Source organism: Ceratotherium simum, chromosome 38 (genome assembly GCF_057802395.1).
Source record: "Ceratotherium simum simum isolate JZ-2026a chromosome 38, ASM5780239v1, whole genome shotgun sequence".
In the NCBI taxonomy this organism is placed as follows: Eukaryota; Metazoa; Chordata; class Mammalia; order Perissodactyla; family Rhinocerotidae; genus Ceratotherium; species Ceratotherium simum.
The window spans coordinates 10,890,324-10,913,641 of NC_141937.1; the positions used below are offsets into that span (position 1 = coordinate 10,890,324).

The 23,318-nt window shown below is 40.3% G+C and overlaps 1 protein-coding gene across 10 annotated transcripts in view; it reads right to left on the reverse strand.

Moving 5' to 3' along the window:
* The window catches only part of ARID1B (AT-rich interaction domain 1B), a 412,984-nt gene that overhangs the window by 70,651 nt on the left and 319,015 nt on the right, over positions 1–23,318 (reverse strand). For all 10 annotated transcript variants that reach the window (XM_087425097.1, XM_087425096.1, XM_087425098.1 and 7 more), the window contains 2 exons: positions 22,188–22,277; positions 1,877–2,056 (listed from right to left, as the gene is read on the reverse strand). In XM_087425097.1, the coding sequence (XP_087281223.1) occupies positions 1,877–2,056; positions 22,188–22,277 (270 nt within the window). The remainder of the gene's footprint in view (positions 1–1,876; positions 2,057–22,187; positions 22,278–23,318) is intronic.

Here is a 23,318-nt window from a genome sequence, read left to right on the forward strand (position 1 = left end):
GCTCCATTTTCCCTTATTATGAGAGCAGTAGAGGATGAGGTTGCAAAGTGAACGACTTAAGAGTACAGACACCAATTTCGAAAATTACACGAAGCCCTTGTGAGTTTTAATGGTGAAGTCCCAGACCTTTGGCCACCCCCAGTTCTGAGAATGAGGCTCTGACCTTGTCTCCAATTACATTCGGAGCAAAAGTCCACATTTTCTGTGCCTATCACAACTTATAAATTGCTTTTCCAACTTTCACTGAAGTTTTCTTCTTTTCACGATAGCCAAAGAAACCCAGTTCTGAAGACATCCACCATGCACAGTGGGGTTCAGGGGCAGGGGGCTTTCTCACAGCTGAGTGACTCACCATCCTGCCTCAGCTCAGCGATAACCTGCTACATGTCACAACTGCCTGGGGCTGATGGGGAACGGGGCAGACAGTTACTGTCAATTGGGACTTAACTTCGAGGGCTTACTGGAATCAATAACATGGAAAACCTTTCATGACATGGTGTAAAGGGAATCAAGCAAAACACGAAGTCTGCAACCACTCTGACTACATGCATACGGACAAAGGCAGAAAGGGCCATGGAAAAAGCTCTATGTTTTAGGTGTTCTAACAGTCTTCCTAACAACAGAAATAGTCGGAATATAAACTAACAAAGCAATATAAGGCAAGGCAATGACGCTACATTGGTAGTACTGAAAGTGCTTAACATCCTTCAGGAAGAGATCTTCAAAAAACAAGATAATATAACTCAGTTTTCAAACTGTGAAGTCCTATAAACAGAAAGGAAAACTTCTGAGAAACACTAGGCAAAAGGCCGAGACGGTGCTTGGGGCTCCTCATAGAACTGTCTGGCCTTGTAGGCATTTACTCAGTGGCTGGAGAGGATCAACATAGCACAGTTTGCTAATCAGATGCAAACGCCTCTAGAACATCATACGGCTTTATTTAACGTAAGGAGACCTGACTTTGCTGTGGAGGTGGTAAACATTTTACTACAATTTCCTAGTGGGCATCATCTTCACTTGGAATATTCTTGGTATTTTCAGAAGTGAGGAAACTCTGGGAATTGTGCCAGATTATCTCATTCTCTCTAAATTATCCATTAATGTCTAATTCAAATAAACAAAATATAAAGAAGATGCTAAATTCAAATGCCTTATTGCCAAAAGTGACTTAGAAAAAAATATATATATCAGGTTAAAAACCTTGATAAAAGGCTTCTACATGTATAAGACAAAACATACACCAACTTCCAGGAAGGCAGAACACAGTGCATTTTGTGCATGGTTCCACTCATTTTTCTATGCTTCCCTTATCTTCCTTTTTAAAAGATGTGTCTATTTCAGGCTTTGTCCTGTTTCTAAGAGTAAGACTGGAGATGATTGGGAAAACAGAACTACTATTTACCTGATGCAGCACTTTGGAGACAAACCAGGAGAAGATGTAAGGGGACGACATCTTTCTGAGTAGTGAGCACATTGTTATAAAGATAACTAAGGAGAGGGAGGGGCCAAAATCAGAATTCAGCATAATGAAACCTAAGTTCTAAAACAGAAACTTTTTGAGGAGAAGGCTTGGGTCTTTTCCTCAACTACTCATAGAAACCAAGATTTACTCCTTTATTAATAACACGTGTATGAAGAGAACTTACCACAGTGTCTGATGCATGAATGCTTAATGAACAGTTGCTATAATTATTCTTCCCATCACTATGGGCAACTGAAGGACTGTGGGTTTGCATTAACCTCACAAATCTATCAGGTAACAAATAATAGGATCTTAAAAGATGTTTATAATATTAGACCTTGAAGGACTAATTTATTAACAAAATTTCTGCAACCTACTGCAATGCATTTTGGAGAAACTTTTTTTTTTTTTTACCTTGTGGTCCATACTGGCTCATCTGTGGACCGTAAGTCCCACTTGAGTTACTCTGCTGAAAGCTACTGATTCCAGGATGCATCTGGCCTCCAGGAGAAGGATGAGGCGACATGGATGGTCCTGTCTGTTGAGGTCCATACTGAGACATCTGAGGGTTTCTTTGTGTGCCTGCCATAAAACCTAAGTGGGAAATAAATGGAAATATATAAACGCAGGTGACAAAAATGGACATGGCATTGTGGGGAAGGAGAAGGTTGGTGCTGTGAGATTCTCCTAAAGAAACACCTAAAGACACCTCAAACTTAGTGTGGAGGATTTGGGAGGGGCCCCGGGGGCTACCCTGGTCCTAACACTGAACTCTCATTACACTTCCCAGGAGCCCAGTGGATGGTGGACTTGAACCAGGGAAAGGAGAAGAGGGAGAAAAGGCAAGTAACCTTGACCTCTTGTATATACGAGGGCTCTACAAAAAGCAACAGTAAGAGCTAGGGCCCCTTTATTGCAAGCCCTCCATTCTTGCCTGGCTGGACTCGTTGTACACGCCCCCATAGAGCCTTGGCTCACTTCCTGATCTCAGAGACGCATGTCTCCGGCCACTTGAACATCTCACCCCTCTCTTGACCCCAGGCCAACACCCAGATCTCTCCTGCACATAACTGGTTTTCTCCCCTCTGATCTCCAAGAGCAATGGTTTACCTTGACTCCTAAACAGCGCTGCATAAAACTGTAAACAACTGGAGGGTTTGAGGTGTATTCTGCTATTGATATTGACTTCCTCCCGCAAACCTGTTCTCCCGTGGTCTCCCCATCCCCGCCCATGGCACCACCACTCCCCCAGATGCCCACGTCAGAAACTCCTGACACCCACGAGTCCTTCCTCCCTCCCTTCTTTCCCGCATGAATGATCGATCCATCAGCACATCCTGTTGCCTCTGCTTCCGAAATGCCTCTCGAGCTACTCCTCTTCTCCACTTCCACGTCCACCAAAGCGTCGCCCCATCTACCTCTTCTCTCCCCACACGCTGCCACGGTCTAACTCAGCCTCTAACTCTCTCTCTCAGCATCACCTCCCATTTTGCTCCTTTCGGTTTGCTTTTCACAAAGGTGCCAGAATTATCTTTCAGGAATAAAAAAGGAAATCAGTGCATATCTTTCCTGCATAAAACCCTTCAAGGCTTCCCACCGGACCTGGGAACGAAATGCCAACATCTGACTCTGGCCAGTGAGATCTGTTGTCTGCTGTTGCCTTTCTTGCTTTAGCCATTTCCCACAGTTCTCTCCTTCTCATCACCCTGTAAGTCCACTGGCTTCTGACAGTTCCTAGAAGGTACCGTCAAGCTCCTTCCCTCAACAAAGTTTCTCTCTCTTGCTCCCTCTTTCTTCTGCCCGCTGGTTCTTCTCATCCTCTAGGTCCGCCTCCCTGACCGCTCAACCTGAATGGGCACCATCCCTTGCTATTTTTCACCTGTCTTTCTTCACAGCACTTTTCATAACCGGTAATCATCTTTTTTAAAATTTTTGGCTCACTTATCTCTCTTCTCTGCTAACATAGGCTCCAGGGGACCAGGGTCATGTCTGTGCTCACTATTGCTTCGTAAGCTCCCAGCAGAGCATCTGGCACATGGTAGGTATCAAGAACTCGTTTTTGAATGAATGGACATTAAATTCCTCATACACTCAACAGAGTGCTGGGCACAACACAGTAGCTGCTTGGCGGCTAGTTATTCCAAATGGATAAAGAGAATCCATCTTTAAATTATGCACAACTATAATGTCAAGGTACATCCATATAACAGCAGTTCAGGCAAATAAGTGAGTATGGAGAACCAGGTATGAAATATTCATTTGGACAAAGAGTACCCCAAATCAGGACGTATCTAAGAAAACACTAATATCATCAAACTAGCATACTAACAAACAGCAGCGTAGAAAATAACTCTCAGAACCCAGGAGTTGGGTTGGTGCGAGTGCACAGGTGACAGGTGAAGGTCCTATTATGCTGGAGATGCAGGGAGGGGAGGTTGCTGCCTATTCCAGAGGAGAACGTAGAGCAGTGGCTTCCAGAGAGTCTACTGAGGCAGCCCGAGGGTAGGAGGATGCCGGGGTGCAAGGTCAGCTTAAACTTCGGGGGTTAAGTGGGGCAGGGCATTTACAAAGCCACGGTTTATACTTCAGGAAGAAAAAGAAAAAGATCTTTTAACATTGCTTCTGTCTAAAGAGACAGACATAAAATAAAAGTAAGTAGAGCTGTTCCTTATTATCCTATTTCATTTATTTATAAAGATAAGCCTTATGAAATTGGGCTCAATTGGCAGCTCCCAGATATAAATCATCATAGAAAATGTTTGCTTTTTCAAATCTGAAAACAAACAGAAATCAGAGCACTAAAATTACTATAAATGATTGCATCTTAAGATGTTACATGAAATATTTATCTAAGCTTTACTACAAAATTCTCAAGAGTTTCATAGAGGCCTGTTTAATAAAAATGTGTTTCAATTCCGCACAGATTGTGTGGGTTTTTCTTTGTTTCGGAGAAGGACTGTTTTCTTCTTCTTTCGTTAGGGAAAATAATACAGGTCCTTTAATTAGCATTAAATGTCATTTCAACCACAAAAGTGTCCATGTGGAAGGATTAGAACCTCTGATAATACGTATGGTACATCCTTAAGTCATTGTTGCTTCTGGGACCCTTACTACAGGCTTAAGGTTTGTTCACATGAGTTCTAAGAATTCTTACCTGGGCAAGTTATTTCTTTATTTCTGACTGTTTACTTACTTAAAAATATATATGCCATGTTCCACTTGAACTATCTCACTCATCACTGGCGTTTTGCAGAAAATTAAGTTTGTGAAAAGGCTCCAAAAGAGGTAGAATGTTAAAGCTAATTCAAACAGAATGTGTCACAGCATCAAATTCTACTATTTAGGGACATGGTTCTATGGGGTATGGAATCCACCTCTCTCCATAGAAATTAGAATCAGAAAGCTACTTTTTTCCTCGGTGTGCTTTTGCAACGGCACCACTTAGAAGGGCTTCCTGAAATCTTGTTTTCTAATTTTGGTGAGACTCACCCCCTTCCATGTATCCCTAAAACGATGACAGGAGAAGGTGACATAATTTCCCTGACTCCCTTCTGAGCTATCATCAGCTAACAGCAATCAACGGAGAGGAGAAGGCCTAGATTATAGTTTCATTTGTGTCACTAGCTCAGAATCTAGTAGGGGAGACAGACGTGTACATAAATATATTGCAGTGTGTACAGAATTGATCCAACTGGCTGTGTGACCTCAGGCAAATCATAATTTATCTGAGCCTCAGTTTCCTCATCTTAAAATGAAGGTGAGGATGCTGTAAGATCAACTGAGATAACAAGTGCAAGTGTTCTGTGATCTGTAATGTGATGTACAGAAGATGATGATGCTAATTTCCTGGTTTATACAGCGCCATGAGTATCTTTTAACTCTTGAATACCCCACACATTCAGATGTAGTTTCCAGCTAGGATAACAAGCCAGTTTTTATTTCTACATTTGTTTTTTTATTTAAATATGTGGAATCCATGTTACTCCAGTACTTGTGTAACTGTGTACAAATTCCAAAAGGTTAAAAAGGGTATATATGTCCCTATCTCCTACCACCGAAATCCCCTGGCCAAAGGCAATGGTTCTTAATGTGTCGTTTCAGAGATAGTTTATAATTTGTTTGATTCTGTATTTCTCTTATCATGAGTAAAGTCCAACGTTTTGTTTAACAGCTGTTTTTATTTCCTTTTCTGGAACTGTTTATATCATTTGCCCATTTTTCTATTGGTTACTCTACACCTTGACTATGAAGTATTTCATCTTGTAGACACAGCTCCTATCACCCAACAGTTGTATGGCTCACTGAAGCTCTTGTATTTGCAATCCTGTGGAAACTGGTCTTTCAGTCTGATTAACACCAGCATAGGCCAGACTGGCTGAGCAAGAAAGCGATATGATCTAGTTGCATTTCTGAAAGTGAATTCTACAGTAACGTGTGGCATGAAGAAAGGACTGAAACAGAGTCAGGCTACAAGTCAGAAGACCAGTCAGGAGGTAGGCAAAGTGGAACATCATATACAATCACAATTAAATGCCAGCAGTAATCCTACTCAAAGAGGCTTCCACTATGGATATAACCATATTTTTAAAACGTTATTGAATATCGTCATAATCTAAACAAACTGATGAAAAATTAGGAGACAACTAAAAAAGGAGAATTTCTACTTTTCATCCTAAAGATAGAAACTCTGCACGTCTATTATTTGTTTCTTCATCTGTAAAATGGAAACAATTGTTATCTACCTCACTGGATTGTTGTGGGAATTAAATGAGATAATACATGCAAAACACTTACAACAGTACCAGGCACACAGTAAGCTTTCAAAAATTATTAGCTACTACTATTATTACATAGTCAAGAAGGGGAAGCGAGAGAGGCAGTATGGTGTGACAGAGAGGGCCCTGAGCTAGGATGTTAGTCCTAGCCTTCCATCTTTGCTGTGCAGAATACAGCAACTAATCTAACCTTGCTGGTCTCAGTTTTCTCACTTGTTAAATGGGGATGGGGAGGACATGCAGTACTTATAGGGGCACTTTTAGCTCTAGTTCTCTAGGATTCTGGCTTAAACATTTTTTTCCAGAAAAAATTTAATTCAGGTCTGTAATTCCCATCTATATTTATTTGGGGTATTCCTTATTTTGTTATGATTTGTTTCAACCTTTATTTTGAATGAAATAAATGTTAAAATGTTTCCAAAAATCAAATTTCAACCAAGAATTTTCTACCTATTTATGGTGACATATTTATTTGATTGTATTTTGCTTCTTTTAGAAAGTTATTATAAAATGGCAGCTTGTAACATTGTGAATAGAAAAACTGACAGCTGGGCCGGCTCCGTGGCTTAGCGGTTAAGTGCGCGCGCTCTGATACTGGCGGCCCGGGTTCGGATCCCAGGAGCGCCCCGAGGCACCACTTCTCCGTCCAACGCGAGGCCGAGTCCCACGTACAGCAACTAGAAGGATGTGAACCTATGACATACAACTATCTACTGGGGCTTTGGGGGGAAAAAACTGAATAAATAAAATCTAAAAAAAAAAAAAGAAAAACTGACAGCTGACAGAATGAAGCTGCTTTTTGAAAAAGGTGTGAACTACGTCTAGTTACGAGCCATTGGAGTTTAGAAAACCAAATTTTCTAGTAAGGGAAATTTAGAAAGTATTAAATGAATTCCTATATATTATAAAAGGATATTGGATTACTAGATGTGTTATGGAACCATATGCCCCAAATAATATCTAACATGGGAAAATTCAAACTTTGGAAAAACATTAAATTAGATAATTATTGTTTACATTATATAAAAGGACTTACCAAAAAATCATAGAAACTCCATATGAAAATATGATTTATAGATTTCATTCATAACATAAATCCCGGGAAGGTTTATATAAATTAGTTTACTTTACATAGAAGGTTTATATAAATTAATAAATTGAATTGAGTCCTTCATTACATGTGTATACAGTCACAAATGTTTGGGCTACCACATTCCAAACAGAGAGAGGCACACTTAATCATGAGGCCACGGGGAGGGCCTAATATTCTGATATGAGAAATCACAACTGCCCTTTAGCAAAAAAAAAGAGAGTGCAAAAGCTCTACTCTCAGAAAAAAGGTAATCACTGTAATAGGAAACACACACACGTTGCATCTGTTTGGAGTCAGATGTAGCTTAGAGGCTGCCTCTACCATCACCCTGTGGGCCCAGAGGCTCTCTTGTCTGAAACAGTAAATGCACTTCTTGCTTTGCCTTACAAGATTGTTCTGAGAGTCAAATAAGAAAGACACATGCGCAAGTGCTTTTCTAAACTGAAAAACACCATGAAAATGCCATACAAAGGCATTATTACTATTGCCTTTTTAGAGATGCTCCGAGCCCCTCATTCACTGCGTGAGTTCTGATCTAAGCGATCACACGGGTAACTCAATCCACATACTGTAATGTCACACAAATCTTCTACCAGCATGCCCCAATTTTACTGCGGTGTTCACGGAATTGTGGTAAGAATAAGAGAGCATTAAAAAAGAAGTAAAAGATGTGACCCTTGTCCTTGAGAACTTAAAATTTAGTTGAGTAGAAAATAAAACCTATCCACAGGGAACAATGATAAACCGAAATTACAAAGCAACTGCACCAGGTGGGGATATAAACAATGAGTGAAACAGACACAGCGTCTGCCCTCAAGGAGCTTATATTCCAGTAGGAGAGACAGACATCTAAGGAGTGACTAAAAGTAGGTATGTGATGAGAATAAGAAAAAAGTTCTGGGGCTATGAGGGCATACGAGGACTCAGCTCAGACTGGGGACGAGGAAGGTTTCCCAGAAGAAGTCCTGTTTAAGCTGAGACCTCACCGATGTGTAGGAATGACCCAGGCAAATCTAACAAGACCGAGACCGCTTCTGAGATCTAAGACAAAAATCTGTCTGACTAGCAAAGTGGACACCACATGTATCCTCCTGAAAGCTAAAGTTCCTGCATTCAGCTGAATCCTGGCGGTCACTGTGGCACTCTTTCATTTGTTCAGTTCTTTTCAATGGTTCGTTTAAAATTTTACCACTTTCTCGAAGCCCTCCCCTAGCCCAGCTACTAACTGTCACCAAATGATCATCCACACCACAGGAAAGGCAGTATCACCTCTTACAACACCTTGTCCTGTTGCCCACCAACGTCCATATCCATGCCCAATCCATCTCAGAAGAAGGAAATCTTTTGCTCGTATGCAAGGCTGGGCCCTTCACTTATGCTCTGAATCCTGTCCTTCTCATCTCTCCACGATCTGTCAACAGTGTTTGTTCAAAAACTAGTCACTGACTCTTTTTTTTTTTTTAATTTTATTTATTTATTTTTCCCCCCAAAGCCCCAGTAGATAGTTGTATGTCATAGCTGCATCTCCTTCTAGTTGCTGTACATGGGACACGACCTCAGCATGGCCGGAGAAGCGGTGCATTGGTGCGCGCCCGGGATCCGAACCTGGGCCACCAGCAGCGGAGCACATGCACTTAACCGCTAAGCCACGGGGCCGGCCCTAGTCACTGACTCTTGACTGCTTAACAGAATGAAGTTCAAACTTATTAGCCCAGCACACAAATCTTTTCAAAATTTGGCAAGACTATTTCTCCAGCTCTACCATGGCTACATGGTCATCGTGGCATATCCACTCTGCCTTTTCCACCTCCCTGCAGGCACCAGGTCACTTTAGACCTGAAAGTCTTTGCACATTGATTCACTTAACACAATTTATCGACTCCCTCTCATGTTCCAGGCAACATTCTATTCACTGGTCTAATAACAGCTGACATTTAATGAGCAGACATTATGTGCTAATAGATTTGTTCATTATTAGCTTATTTAAACTTCAAAACAACTGTGAAGACACTGAGGTTCACAGAGGTTAATTTCCTGAGGCCACTTTCAAACATTTTTTACCACAATCCACAGTTAAGAAATATATTTCATATTATGATTCAACGTATATTTGTGAGTATATGTATGCTTATATATTCATACGTGGTATTCACACACATGCTGTATGTTTCACAAAAACAATTTCTATCCTTATCATGTGCAATGCACTATGAGAGTTTACTTTTTTTCCTTTTTTTTTGGTGAGGGAGATTGGCCCTGAGCTAACATCTGTGCCAATCTCCCTCTATTTTGTATGTGGGACACCACCACAGCATGGCTGCCAACGAATGGTGTAGGTCCGTGCCTGGGAACTGAACCCGGGCCTCCAAAGCAGAGCATGCCAAACTTAACCACTAGGCCACAGGGCCGGCCCCTACAATTTTTTCAATTAAAAAACCCTCTAATAGGAGGCACAGTTTGAAAACAAAGTGCTAGATTGTGTCCTCTACTGAACATGCCATTTTCACAGTGTGCCCAGAAGACCATTCTCCTCCATGTAGCTGACCCGCTCCTGTCTTTCCTAGCTCCCCCTCCTGCTACCTTCATGGCATTCCGTGGCTGTCCAGACAAGCAGACACTTTCATCATATGCTTGCAAAGCACCACGTATGTTAGCTGAGGTAGAACAGTTATCACACTGCTCTCGTTTTTTGCCGGTGTGTCTGTCTCTCTCCCAACTGTGAGCAGTGGGGCTTTAAAAAGCACACTTTCTTCACCTCTGTCTCCTCGGGACCAAGCAAGGTGTCTGGCACAGAACTGGAACCAAATACATGTTTTTAATGAACAAGAAAACATCTTCATTCAGAACTCATTTATTTTTACTTTACAAAAACAGTGTAATAAATGTGATGGTCTGGCTCCTCATTTCACAGTATGTTGGAGGAATCATTTCCAGGGAAAGGAAGACAGCTACTCAAGGAAGGAACCCTGACAGCTGACAGCCCAACAGGCCAGAAAGCACAGTTACTTCTATCACCTAAAGATCTGCCAAAGCATCCGCTCTGTCCACCTCCACTGTCACTGCAAATTCCCATTCTGGCTTCACCACTTACAGTTAGGTGACTTCAGGCTAGTTAGTTAGTTTAGTTAGTTAGTTAATAGCCAAACTTCCATTTCCTTTCTGAAAACTGTGGATGACAACTGAGACTACCTCATAAGATTAAAGGAGAAAATGTATGGAAAGCATACAGCTCAGTGTCTGCTCATAGACAAGAGGCTCAATAAATTATAGCTACGATTATTCATATATTTTTTAATACAACCTGCCGTTTATTTCCTGTCTGAATGGCCCCAAGTTTCCGAACTGGCCTCTTCTTGCCGCTCCCCTGCAAACCATTCCCCACAGTGAAGCCAGAAGCTGCAAGTCTCTGGATCGTGTTTAATTCACCGAGGTGACGAATGCCACACCCGGTGAGCCTCCTGGCTGACAGCCTGATGCCCTTGCCCAGGTAGCATGCAGCTCTGTGTCGCTGTGTGGCCTACCTGCTCTACACCTCCTCCACCAGAGCCAGTTATAGCTTATGGGTGGCTTTCCTCACTCAGTTGACTCTCCAGAAGCCAGTGCCCTTTTCCAGATAGCTAGTTCCAGAAAGAACTGGCCAGCCATGTTATTTGGCTCAGAAGAGATCAGCTTGTCAGTTTCAGGCCACTCAGCCAACAACTACAGTACTGATTAGCTCTGAGGGGCACGAGACACACTGTACATCCTTCCTGATCTGGCAGATTCCCCAGAGCCTGCCTACTGAGAGCGAGTGAGAGAGAGTGAGCGAGTGAGAGAAATCACGATTCCCGTCAAGTGCCTGAATGGACTCTCAGTGTAAAGAGCAAGGATCTAGACTTTTGTTCACCACTGGACTACAAGCACCTACGACAATGACTAGCTTGAGAAACATTTCTGCAATGGATGAACCAATCCATTAGGTTTTTCTGTGGGCTTTACAAGGAGATCAGAGTCTGAAATAAGACGACCATTCTCTTTTTAGCTATAAAGAGAAACACCCAAGGGTGGCCCAGGATAGGGGAGGACTGCTCTTCTGCTGAGGGCTCGTCACTGCACTCTGGAGCCCATGTGACAAAAGCCCCATCTTGGCCAGGCTTGTTTTCACCATCTAGTTAAGATGCTAACAACTCGCCCTAAAATTTATTCCAAAGGCAGAGAGTGTTAATTTACATATTTAATTACAATTTGATAATTTTTTGAATGCCATAGTCTATGTATCCAATAACTAAAGGCAAGATTGGCAGTGGGGTTGCCAGGACCCCGTCTGGAGTCATTCAGTCTGCACGTTAAGGATTGTTTTCTTTAGGGCCATTCTCCTATGGGTATTTATATTAGTATCAATGGAAAATTTCTGGGCAATCTATTCATTACATGGCAGTATAAGTCATGTTAAGTCAAGTATAGAGAAAATGCTACTTCAATCTCTATCGTAGAGACTAGTATTAAAGACTAAGCCAAAGAGACATTTTTCTTTTCTTAATTTTTTTTTAATCCCTTCATTGCTGCCTTGGAAAACTGGCCTGACAGAGAATTAGCATTTCTCAAATGTTTATCTACATCATTATCAGATAAGTGAGTTTTCAGGATCTTTCAAATATTTTCTTCAGCACTGTACTACTTATGGTTTATTAAGTGGATATTTTTCCTGGTTTAAAAAAACATGCTGCATGATTCTCTTACTTGTATGGAAGAAAATTCTTACAGAAAAGAAAGATCCAGTGTTACTGTCTAAACCTTAGCAGACGAAAAAAAACTTTAAAGCAACTGATTTATGTAGTCATTATAAACAACTCACATTTTCCATATAAGAGATGAAATGAAGACAGAATATTTTTATGCAGTAGGAATGAGGAAAAACTCTTTACTGGACAAGACAGAGATATAGCTTATCTTTAGAAATACTTGAAAAATTCTCAAAAACAGGGGCCAGCCTCGTGGTGTAGTGGTTAAGTTCAGCGCACTCCACTTCAGCCGCCCGAGTTCACGGATTCGGATCCTGGGCGTAGACTTACACCACTCGTCGGCTATGCTGTGGTGGCGACTCACATATAAAACAGAGGAAGATTGGTAACAGATGTTAGCTCAAGGCGAATCTTCCTCAACAACAACAAAAGAAAAAAATTTCTCAAAAATAGAATGATATTATATTTAATTTAAAAAGTGAACTTGGGCCTTAAGGCCTATTTGGGGGAGATGATATATAGGAAAATAGAGAGGAAGCCTTCATGAGTCCGAAGAGGCAATGACTGGCTGTCACAACTCCAAAGCAGTCACTGATGGGTTAAAGGACCATCCGATGAAATTGCATCCCTAAGTTGACGGATGTTACAAAAACTGCCTTAGAATGAAAGTCAAATACATAATGAAGCAAAAACAGGAAATTTCAGAAAATTAAACTGGAAGGCATTTTAACATGAATCTTAGCCTCCGACTATATATCCTTTTCCTCTTCACACAAGACCAAACTCGGCGACAGAAGCATCAGAGACTTTAACTCCTGTTGGGAAAAACAAAGATAAGCACAGAGCTCAGATCATGGTTCATCCCACCCACGAAAGAGAACACAGGAAAGAAAGAGCGAGAGGGCTCAGGCTAATGCGGGAGCAAGAGAGCACAGGACCGGCGACACAAAACGTGGTTTCTTCATCAGAGGTGCCTCCCCAGTGGGCAGACAGCTTCAGCACTGTCAGGACACCAACCAAACTCCCAAGGTTCCATAAGCCACCAAAAAGCAACGCACGTTCTTCCTCTGGCACATGGACAATTTATTTTCACGTTGGCATCTGTTAAAAATTCACAGAAGAACTGCCTTGTTTCTTCAAGCTGGTTCAATAAAAGATGTTTCCCCACGTGTGAAATAATGGTCACACGCTGTACCACCTTAGCAGAGCCTCTGACGATACAGACAGAGCGATTTCTCATAGCAAATAGGTGTCACATTTCCATTTGGAGAGAAAAATAGATTTTTAAGAATATTCTTGTTACATGTTAATATTTTCAGTGTTTATTTGCCTGCCTGCTTCTCTTCACAACAGGAACTGCTTTGAGGAAGACAGAAACTAACGACCGGTTCAGGGCTGTAACCCAGGCCCCCCGGTGCTCTCCCAGCTGTGCCAGCAGGTCAACTGGCACAAGCTCTTCCTCCTCTTCCTCCCCTGCCGCCACCCTGCCCTGTACTCATGCCCTGTATTCAGGGGCACAGACGACAGCATCTAAGTTGTCCCCATCCACCCCACAAAACCCTCTCAGCCACTGACATCATCTATCACTGGAAAAATTAGAGTCAGGGGAGGGATCAGACTGATGACCCAGATGGTAGATGGGGGCAAGTCATCCAGCATTTCCTTACACACATCTTTTGAGTTTTAGCTGCAAAAGTCCGCTTCAGTGCTGAGAGCAAAGACAATCGCAAGTATGTTACCATGTGCTGGAAGAAGCAAAGAAACTACCTGCTAAGGCTTTCACCCTGGGTCTCACTGAGTCATCTGTGCCTGAACTTATGCTTGTTACTAATACTTGCAGAGTGCTTTGCAATGTATACCTTTCAGATACAAAGTTGCACGTGATCTGGGCAACAAATCCTGGGACACTCTGATCCTCATTTTACATATGAGCAAGCAGTGATTTAATTAATTGGTCAAGGTCACAAAACTAGTTAGTGGTAAAGCCTGCACTGAAACCCAGATTTTTGGGTTCCAAGCTCCGTGAAGATTAAAGTGAAAAAAACCATGTTCCATAGGAGGCACTGGAGTTATGAAACTGAACAAGGCCACATGGTCCCTGCCCTCCCAGAGCTCTAGGTAGGCAGCGAGTTCAGCTGTTACTCCCAGCAAGGAGGCCTGAGTACTACCCGACTGCACTGGGAGGGTGCCTGACTCGTGGGGGCAGCGCCGGGACAGGGAACGCTTCATTCATTTGATCACTCAGCAAACATGGACTCAAGGACCTACCAGGTGCCAGGCTATGGAGGACCTGAAGGATTAGTAAAGATGGGCAAGGGGACCCTACATCAAGGTGGGAGTGGGGTTGAGGTGCGCGTGGCAAAAGGGTTGGAGAGAAGAGTTTATCTAAAGATCCCAAAAGAGGTTCAGTGTGGCAGGAGACTGTGTGAGACAGTGGTGCGATGAGAGGTCAGACTGGAAAGGGAGGCTGGCGCAGGATAAGAACAGGCCTCCTAACCAAGCAAATCAGCAACCTTTCTCCAAAGGCAAAGGGATGCTCTTGAAGGCTTTTATGAAAGGAACGACATAATCTAACCAGACCATTCTGGATGCGGCATGGAAAGTGGACTGGAAGGGAACAAAGCAGAGACAAGGAGAATAACTGGGAGGCTGTGAAGGTACCTAGGTGGCCTGGACTAGAGGAGTGACAGTGGATATCAAGAAGGGAGGATGTGCGGAAAATACCGCAGAGGTGAAGGTGACAGAAGGTGAGGACTAGTGGGGAGCTGATGCGTGAGAAAAAGGTACCAAGGATGCCTTCTAGCTCTCTGGCTTGGGAAACTAGGCAGACAATGGTCTTGCACTGAGGTACGGAACCCACAAGGCACAGGAGAAAATATGTTGTTATAAATAAGTGCATGCAATATACAATGTTGAATTTACCCAAGATCAGATGTTCTCAAATACTTTCACTGAAGAATAGTGAGCCAATTATAAATGAGTGTTAACTATTAAAAGCAAGCTTTAATTGGCAATTCAAAAGAAATTACTGCGTATAACAAAAGTAACAGAACTATCCTTCTTGAAAATACTCTAAAATTCAGACTGATGATTACTCAATGAATATAAATCAACCCTTACTGTCTGTGATATTTGTTTTCCGAGTTTTTGGTGAACAGATCTCTGGATAGTAGACTTAATTGGAATTTAATGACAACCCTAATACGTACAAGTCCTGTACTGTTATTTCCTTCATTACTGACTAGCTTTGGCTTGGTCCATGATCCAGCCCAGAGGCAGAGTTCCGAGGCTGAAGAAATTAGAAACAGCTTTCTAGATAGTCTCTCTTGCATATAACCTCCCATTTGAGTTTATTTTCATCTGTCATGGATTATAAAAAAGGGATTCTCAATTAAGAGCAGAGGCTAAATTAATTGCATCTGGGGGTGGGGGCAGACCATCACTAACGCCTTAACTCATTGATCCATTATACTTACACAGCAATACAGGAGGAAAGTGATCTATTTCCTCTTTTTGACAATACTTTCATGGTAAAAAGCAGCATCATTTTATATTTAGAATGCTCCAATATAAGTAAGTACCTTTATACACAAGGGTAATAAGTAGAAAGGTAGATTAAGAGAACATTTTCTGACAACCAGTGTACCCCATGAAACATTTCGGCAGCTGCAGATTAATTGTCACACTTAAAACTAAGAATCCAATAGAAAGAGGAAGAAAATAGTTTCTGTAGTTTGCAAAAACAGGAAAAAAATCTTAAATCCTATTTCCAACTCCCTAACAACTATCTTGGTGGTTTCCTTCATTTCTGCACTAACTTGTTAATCTGTTCTTGACAATTAAGGAGGTAGGTCAAGCAAGATATTCAAAAATAATTTTTATAATTTCAAAATTAATTTTTGGTATAAATATGACTATGAAACCAGCTAGTAGCATTAAATGCATTTCAAAATTTTTATTTATTTCCATCTAAATAATCCTGGGTTATAAAGAGCATGGTTGGGGTGGGGGTTGGGGGGGTGGCCTCTGGAAAATTCAGTTAGTGCCAGGCTCCAGGTGTGAGGACTCTGGCTCAGAATGACATCGTGTCCATATGGGTGTAGAAATATGTCTGGGAAGAATGGAGGGCAGAAGTAGTAGGTTTAATCTGGTGTAAGATCAAAATGCCTACAGTGTTTTAAGAGAGAGAGACACTCTACACTACAGCAAATGACCTGTAATGGTAAAAGTGAAAGAGGACTTATTAATAGGGTAAGCTTTCTTAATTTAAGAACAAGAAATATTTTATTCTTTGGTTGTTCTGTGCTCTGAAGAGATATGAAACCTCTGACTGGGAGTGAAGGCTGCATTATTTTCTGTTGTCCAGCTCAATCTTTGTTGAACATCTCTTATACGCGAGGCTCTGCTGAAGACATGGGGATGCAGAGCATCAACAAGATTCAGTTCTGGCCTCAAGAGCTCAGTCTAATTTATAGTAAGACACTGGATTTATGTTAAGAGATCTCTTGTCTCGCCCTTGGCATTAAAAAGTAAGAGAAAGAAAGATTTGCCCTAAGCAAATAGAATGTGCCTAGAAATCTGTCGAGCGATTCTATTCAGACTTTGAAAAGAAGCTAAAATACACCATTAAAGAGCGGGAATAAAATTATACCAAGGCGGTTAACATTTGAGATTAATAACAGAAGAAAAAAAATGTAAGAATAATGAAGACATATTCTATTCAATCTACATAAAATATGTAAGTTTGAAACCTCATACCTTTGAAGTATAGAAATTCTGATTCACCTCTTCATGGTAGCACACAAAAAGAACATCTAAATGCCTGAGCCCACCTCATCAGTTGCACACTTTTTTTGGATAATGGCACTATTTATGTTTATAAAAATGGAGCTACTGATAAATATCACCGTCAAGATCAGATTCCAAATATAAGAATTCTGATTCTTTTGACATACAAGCTGTTAAGAACTCTAAGTTTAGCTGGATTAAATACTCGGGATGTATAAAACTGCAAAATTTTGTTATTTTCTCCCTGTCCTGCAACTATAGAGTAAATACATGGCTCATTTAGCTCGTCTAATCTGGGTACCACTGATACAGTAAAAAGCCAATTCTCAATCAGGTACAGTAAGCCTGTATACTTTGACAACAACTGTTTAAACAGTAGAGAGAGAGAAAGTGGAAAAAAAGGTCATCGTGTCAGTGGACAAGAATGAAGGGTGGGGGGGGTGATGCTGTTCAATAATTCTGGAAGATTCCACCCAGGGTACCTTCCGTACAGATCTGACGGTCACAGAATGGTGCCAAGGAACTGCCTCCAGCAACAGAATACATTTTCTAGCACATCACAGTCCTGTAGCGGCATCAATTCTGCTTGCAATCCATGTCCAAAAGGGAAGGTTCTTAGTGGTTCTGCTTTCGGCATATCTCAAGGACTAATTAAATCCTCATTACTACCTTCTAATTATTCAAATGCTATGGGATTACACTGAGGAAATCCCTGCTGGCCTGCTAGATGAAAAGGGTTAAATAAGCTATGTTGATTTTGAGAATCCAGATCGAGTTCAGACCTTCAGAAAATCACCAGCATTAACATGAATATTTAACTAGACACCACTGTGAAAATTCAAAGGGAATTCAATTAAAAGGTTTTCAAAAAATTAATTCTGACCTCTCTACATCGTTCCAAATAAATAAGCCTTCTTGAAACGTTTTCACCTAATTGCTAATCCAATAAACTAGAAGGGCATTTGCTAGTTTCATTAAGCTTAACATTTTACAGGGGTTAAAAATGCGATCATTTTGATGTTAATAATAATTATACTTATTTATCTACTCAGATGACTATTCCATATTCCCTCCAAGCCCTCTTGGAAAACAGGACAACATGTTAATAAGCTGTTTCCTACTGCTCTTTTCAAATTTAAGATACATATGTTAAAGATTAAAAAATAAGAATGAAACTAATCTCAACTTGTTAGCTACAATTTTCTTATAAAATATATTTAACTATTTTAGGGTTATATTAACTGTTCCTCCAATGCCAATAATTTATTCTACTTTACTTTTTCGGTGAAATGCTTTAATAGCAATTCTGTATGTCATTATGTGAGATCTAGAGAGAGAAGATTTGGTTTCAAATAAAAACCAATGGCAGATACGTTATAGAATACTAAACTGAAGTTTTGACCTTTTTTCTTTTAAACTTGTATCAGTAACGAAGAAGTTAAGACCAAAGAATTTGAACTAATTTTCTTTATTCAGTTAGTAAGAAGTTCCAGCACCACAAAATATGTAAACAGGAGAGTACTAAATCAAGCTTTATATTGAAAAGTAGGTGAAAATGTACAGGAGATAATACTACACAAGAATAAAGAGGCCAATAAATATCTAAAGTCTTTTCCCTCTTTTTTTTAACCTATGATGGCCACGTCCACATTTACTTGTACTTACACCTTTTATAGAAGCAAAATACAAAACTATAGAAACTCAGTTATTTTTGCCTACATACAATGTGGGGAAATGAATTTACGACTGATGCCCTTTGACAAACTTGACACCAGAACCACCAGATAAAGAGGGTATTGAACTAGAGATGGGGGCAGGGCACTGCAGGGTCAGGAGGGCTACTGTTCCTGATGTCTGGGCAGAGCACTGACTCTGCACTCAACCTCGGGAAAAGCATATGGCCTTGTGGTTGCCAGTGTGGTTCAGATCCCAGGACAGCCTCAGGTTTGCAAGATTCTCTTAAATACATTATATAGTTCATTAATAAATGTTCTTCCTGAATGGGGATACAAGGACCAAGTAGGAAGGAAGGACAGTGGAGCAAGAGCTCAGCTTCTTGAGCCTGGAGGGACCTAGGCTCCAGGGCAGTATGTCAGCATTGCTGTCCCCATGAGGACTTTGGGGAGGACCCCGAAAACTGCACCTCCAAACAGGAGGAGGCTGCACCTCTCGCTTTGTGCAGTTGTCTCTGGGCAAGTGTGTTTCCAGATTCTTTGCCGTTAAAGAAAATCTATCTCCTGTGGATACTTTAAAGAAACTGTGTATAATTGTGGACTCCTACTCTCTTATCTTAATCTTATTAAAACAAAGTAAGTGTAAAAGGAACTGTTCAGCTTGGTTATTTTAGCACTCAGCAGTAGAGAAACTATTTTCTTATCTTGTCTACCATGGCCCATGGTTTCTGAGAAAGAATACATTTTTTTAATAAGATGCTACCTCTCCAATATATTTTTTTTCCTCTCTGCTTCTCTGATCACTTCCCTAAATAAGGGGGGAAATATATCAATTGTAAAGGTATAAATAAAGATAAATTACTTTTCAATACATGGGAGTCAACATTGGGGAATTTTCTAGTAAGTGTTTTCTTAGATCTACTTTGCACTGTATATACTGTTGGTACATGCCAAGCGATGGTAAAACAAACAAGAAAAATGTTTTTATTATTGTACCAAAGCATTAAAATGACTGTGTCATTTGCCATTAAAACACCTGGTCACATGTTATTAGGAGCTAACATTTCTTCCTAGATTTTAACAAATAACCAAGCCATTTTTAAAATCCTTGCTACCCAATTTTAGAGGAAATTTAACTCACGCATGACAAAGCATCATCTAACAGTCATTTTGAAATACGAAGTTTTCCTTTTCAGGCGGTCATCCAACCAACAGAAGGTACACAAAGGATGCACATAATGTCTCCAGCACAGTCTTTCAGAGGAAGTTGGGGAACATGTTCATAAAAATCCATTCAGATTTAGCAAATTATAAAATTTATATATGCTACTTGAAGGAAATGGTCATTATAACTATCCAGATTGTTATATGTCCATTATCAATAACCAAAACCATGCTACATATAATAAAGATAATCAGAGGAAAAAAATAACAAGTACATCTACATAGTAGTTTCCATATAGTGACAATAGAGGAAAACTCTAGATTTTGCCTTGCAAATGTATTCGTTTAGGTTAAAAGTTTAATTTAACTGTGTTTCCTCATTGTCATCTCATCCTTCACATTCAGTTTTCTACATTTTCAAACTTCTTAAACACATATCAGTTGGAAGGGGTTGCGTGAGACGTTGTTGGAGGATCTGGGAGGAGTTTCTGTTTTTCAGTTCTTAGTAATAAAGGTTAGAATTATAGGACTTCCAAAGAAGGGACCTCTTATCCTTTAATGCTAGCAAAAGAAGGAGAATTCTCCCAGGGGAACGATGTTACAGGGGTTATGGCGAGGGTTAAAGGAAATAGCAAATATCTTCATCTTTGCTCTGGGTCTGGCCTGAGCAGGCTTCCAGTGCAGGAGAATTTCTTTTATCTCTTTTTCTCTACTTCCTTGACCCAGCACCACAATGTAGGTACAACCCATGACCAATAAAAGGAGTTTGGGGAGAATTCCCCCTTGCTTGGTCTTAGTGCATTCTCCATGAGCTCTGTAATGTCTTCCAGACGACCTGAGCCATGTGAGCAGTTAACACAGAACAAGCAATTTACAGAAAGGATGAGAGATACAAGATTGGTTTATAGAAGGTCACAGTGGAAAGTTTAGAGAAACCAATGCACACATTACACAATTATTAAAACATATAATAGTATCCTTATAAGGCAGTGGTTCTCAAAGTATGGTCCCCAGATTAGCAGCATTGGGAATACTTGGAAACTTGTCAGAAATGTCGATTTTAAGTGCCCCACTTCAGACCCACTGAATCAAAAATCTGGGGGTGGCCTAGCAATCTTTTTTAACAAGTTCTCCAGATGATTTTCGTGAACCCTAAAGTTTGAAAACCATTAACTATTCCATTATTAAAACATATTATAGTATCTATAAGAGAATTAAAGTATTAACTATAGATTAAATTATAATAAAAATTTAAATATGAAAAGGTAAGAGAAAATGAAAATGTCACTTTATTCCACTAAACACTCATTTCAACACAAACGATGTGTAGATAAGGCAAATCCATCTTTTCATTGGTATTACTTTCTAAATAACATGCTACTGAGTTTTTAACATGTAAAATAACTGAAACCTTATAATTCTAGTTAGAAGCAAATTATCATCTGTACAATCATACGGAAATAATTATAAATATTAGGGGCAAGGAACTTTTAAATATCAGCTACCAAGCTAGCAGCTTCCGACTTCTGGGCGAGTGTGAGAGAGGAAGGTCAGGGAAGGAAAGGGGCATGTTCCATGGGGAAGGATGGGAAGGCCTTGACCCACAGGCAGTGGGAAGTGACTTGGCACAGCCCCAGATGGTGCAGTAGGCTTGTAAACCCCAATCTACACTAATCTGGATTAAAATCACCACCACCAACAGAAGTAGCTTTACTGCTGAAGGGGAAAAGAAGACAGAAGTAAACAAATGAAAGGTGAAGGCCTCAACCAAGGCAATAACAACATATGGGGGTCAACGTGCAGAGCTGAGGTGAAGGTCAAAGAGCCTGCAGATGTGGGACAACCTGAATGTTCAAGGGCTTCAGGAAAGGCCTACGTTCTTTTTTCTGGCTTTGGCACTAACTAGCCTCTGAGAATGAGGTATAGAACCTACACAGTCCTGTTTCTTTATTTGTAAATTGAGGTGACTGGACTCTACGATCTTTCAGGTTGGCTCCAGTCCTAAGATCCTACAGTTTTATAATACAAGATGTTACGGCTCCAGTTCTAAAATCCTACAATTTTATAATACAATTTACAATACGATAAATTTTTACAATTAAATATCATGGGACAAGTAATTGATGAAAACAGCTAAACATGCACACACACTTAACATTTTACTTCTTTGGGACCAATATTCAAATCGAATCATTAATAGTCATTTTTGCCCAGCTAGATCAAATATCAGACTATAGTCGTGTATGAACTATGCTTCATGGTGCTATGTGGGCATATTTATTCTTTGGGTCTGGAACTGTGCTTTGGTAAAACTTCACCCAATCTGCAAGAGAGTATCCTTCTTTTCCATATTTGTTGTTACATGTAGGTTCTTGTTTATTTCTTTCATCTGATAAGGAAACATAACATCCTTTAAAAAATTATTTATAAGGAGACCATAGGTAAGCAAATGCATTTACACTGTATATACTCAAAACACGAAGATATGTAAGACATGAACTGAGGACTGACCTCTTTCCTGCGGCATTGGTGACTGGCTCAAGGCAGGATGGGAGCTGGATTCTGACTGGCTCCCAGGTGGCTGGGGAGGCATCTGACTGCCTGTAAAACACAGGAAGGGAGATGGGGATGGGGAACCCTTTGCATTAATACTGCAATTGTGCAAAATCAAGACATGGTTACATTTACTTAATCTTTACCATCACAAAAGGTGTGGCCCCACACAGAAAAGACATAGCTCAAAAGCATGATATTTCACCCGTTTTTGTGTCAAATGAAGAAACAACATGCATAAACATATTTGGCAAATGACCTCCTGAAAAGTTCAATTTCTTATTGAATGAATTCCCAAACTCACAGACAAATCAATTAGCAGCTGAAATCTCCTGCCACACACTTTTTCAATGCATTTAATAAAATCCACGACTGATGAACCAAACTCATCCTCTGAGTTTAAACTAGTCTCCAAGTGGGCAGGCATGCAGAGTGGCCAACGATTTTTCATTGGTAATATTTATTCAATGTAGTAATAGCAATTCATTTCTAAAAAATTCTTTATAATTAATCAGAAATTGAACATAAACTTAGGAGAAGACCTCCATTAAAAAACATACAACATACTGCTATAAAATGTAGTGTATATTATCACTAAAGAAGTAAATATTTTGCCTCTCTCTTGATCTTAACTGCTAATAAAGCAATAGCATCAGCTTAGCATCTATTTGATTTCCATTTATTTAATGTGTGCTCATGCTCACTTTGCCTTTTCAAACTATGATGTAAGCTCCTTGAGACAGGAATCAAGTCTTACTCCTTTAATCCCCCCATTAGCATAAAAAATATTTAATAACTCTTTGTTATTTAATGGCCCTTAATCTGAGAATATAAATTAAAGGAAAAAATACTTATTATTTTATTAAAGAGAGACAATGAATTATGTGAAGGCAGGAGATAGGATTTTGAAATTTAAGAATCTTCAGAGGTACCTGACGATCTCAACTCACTTTCTGGCTCAGAAGTTTAGATGCATGTCTAAGACTAAAAATATTATAGAATAAAAAAGGCAGTTGAACTTAGCAAAGCCCTCAAGGCATTAGCTCTCATGGCATGAGGACCATCCTATTTTATCTCCTAACCTCCCCT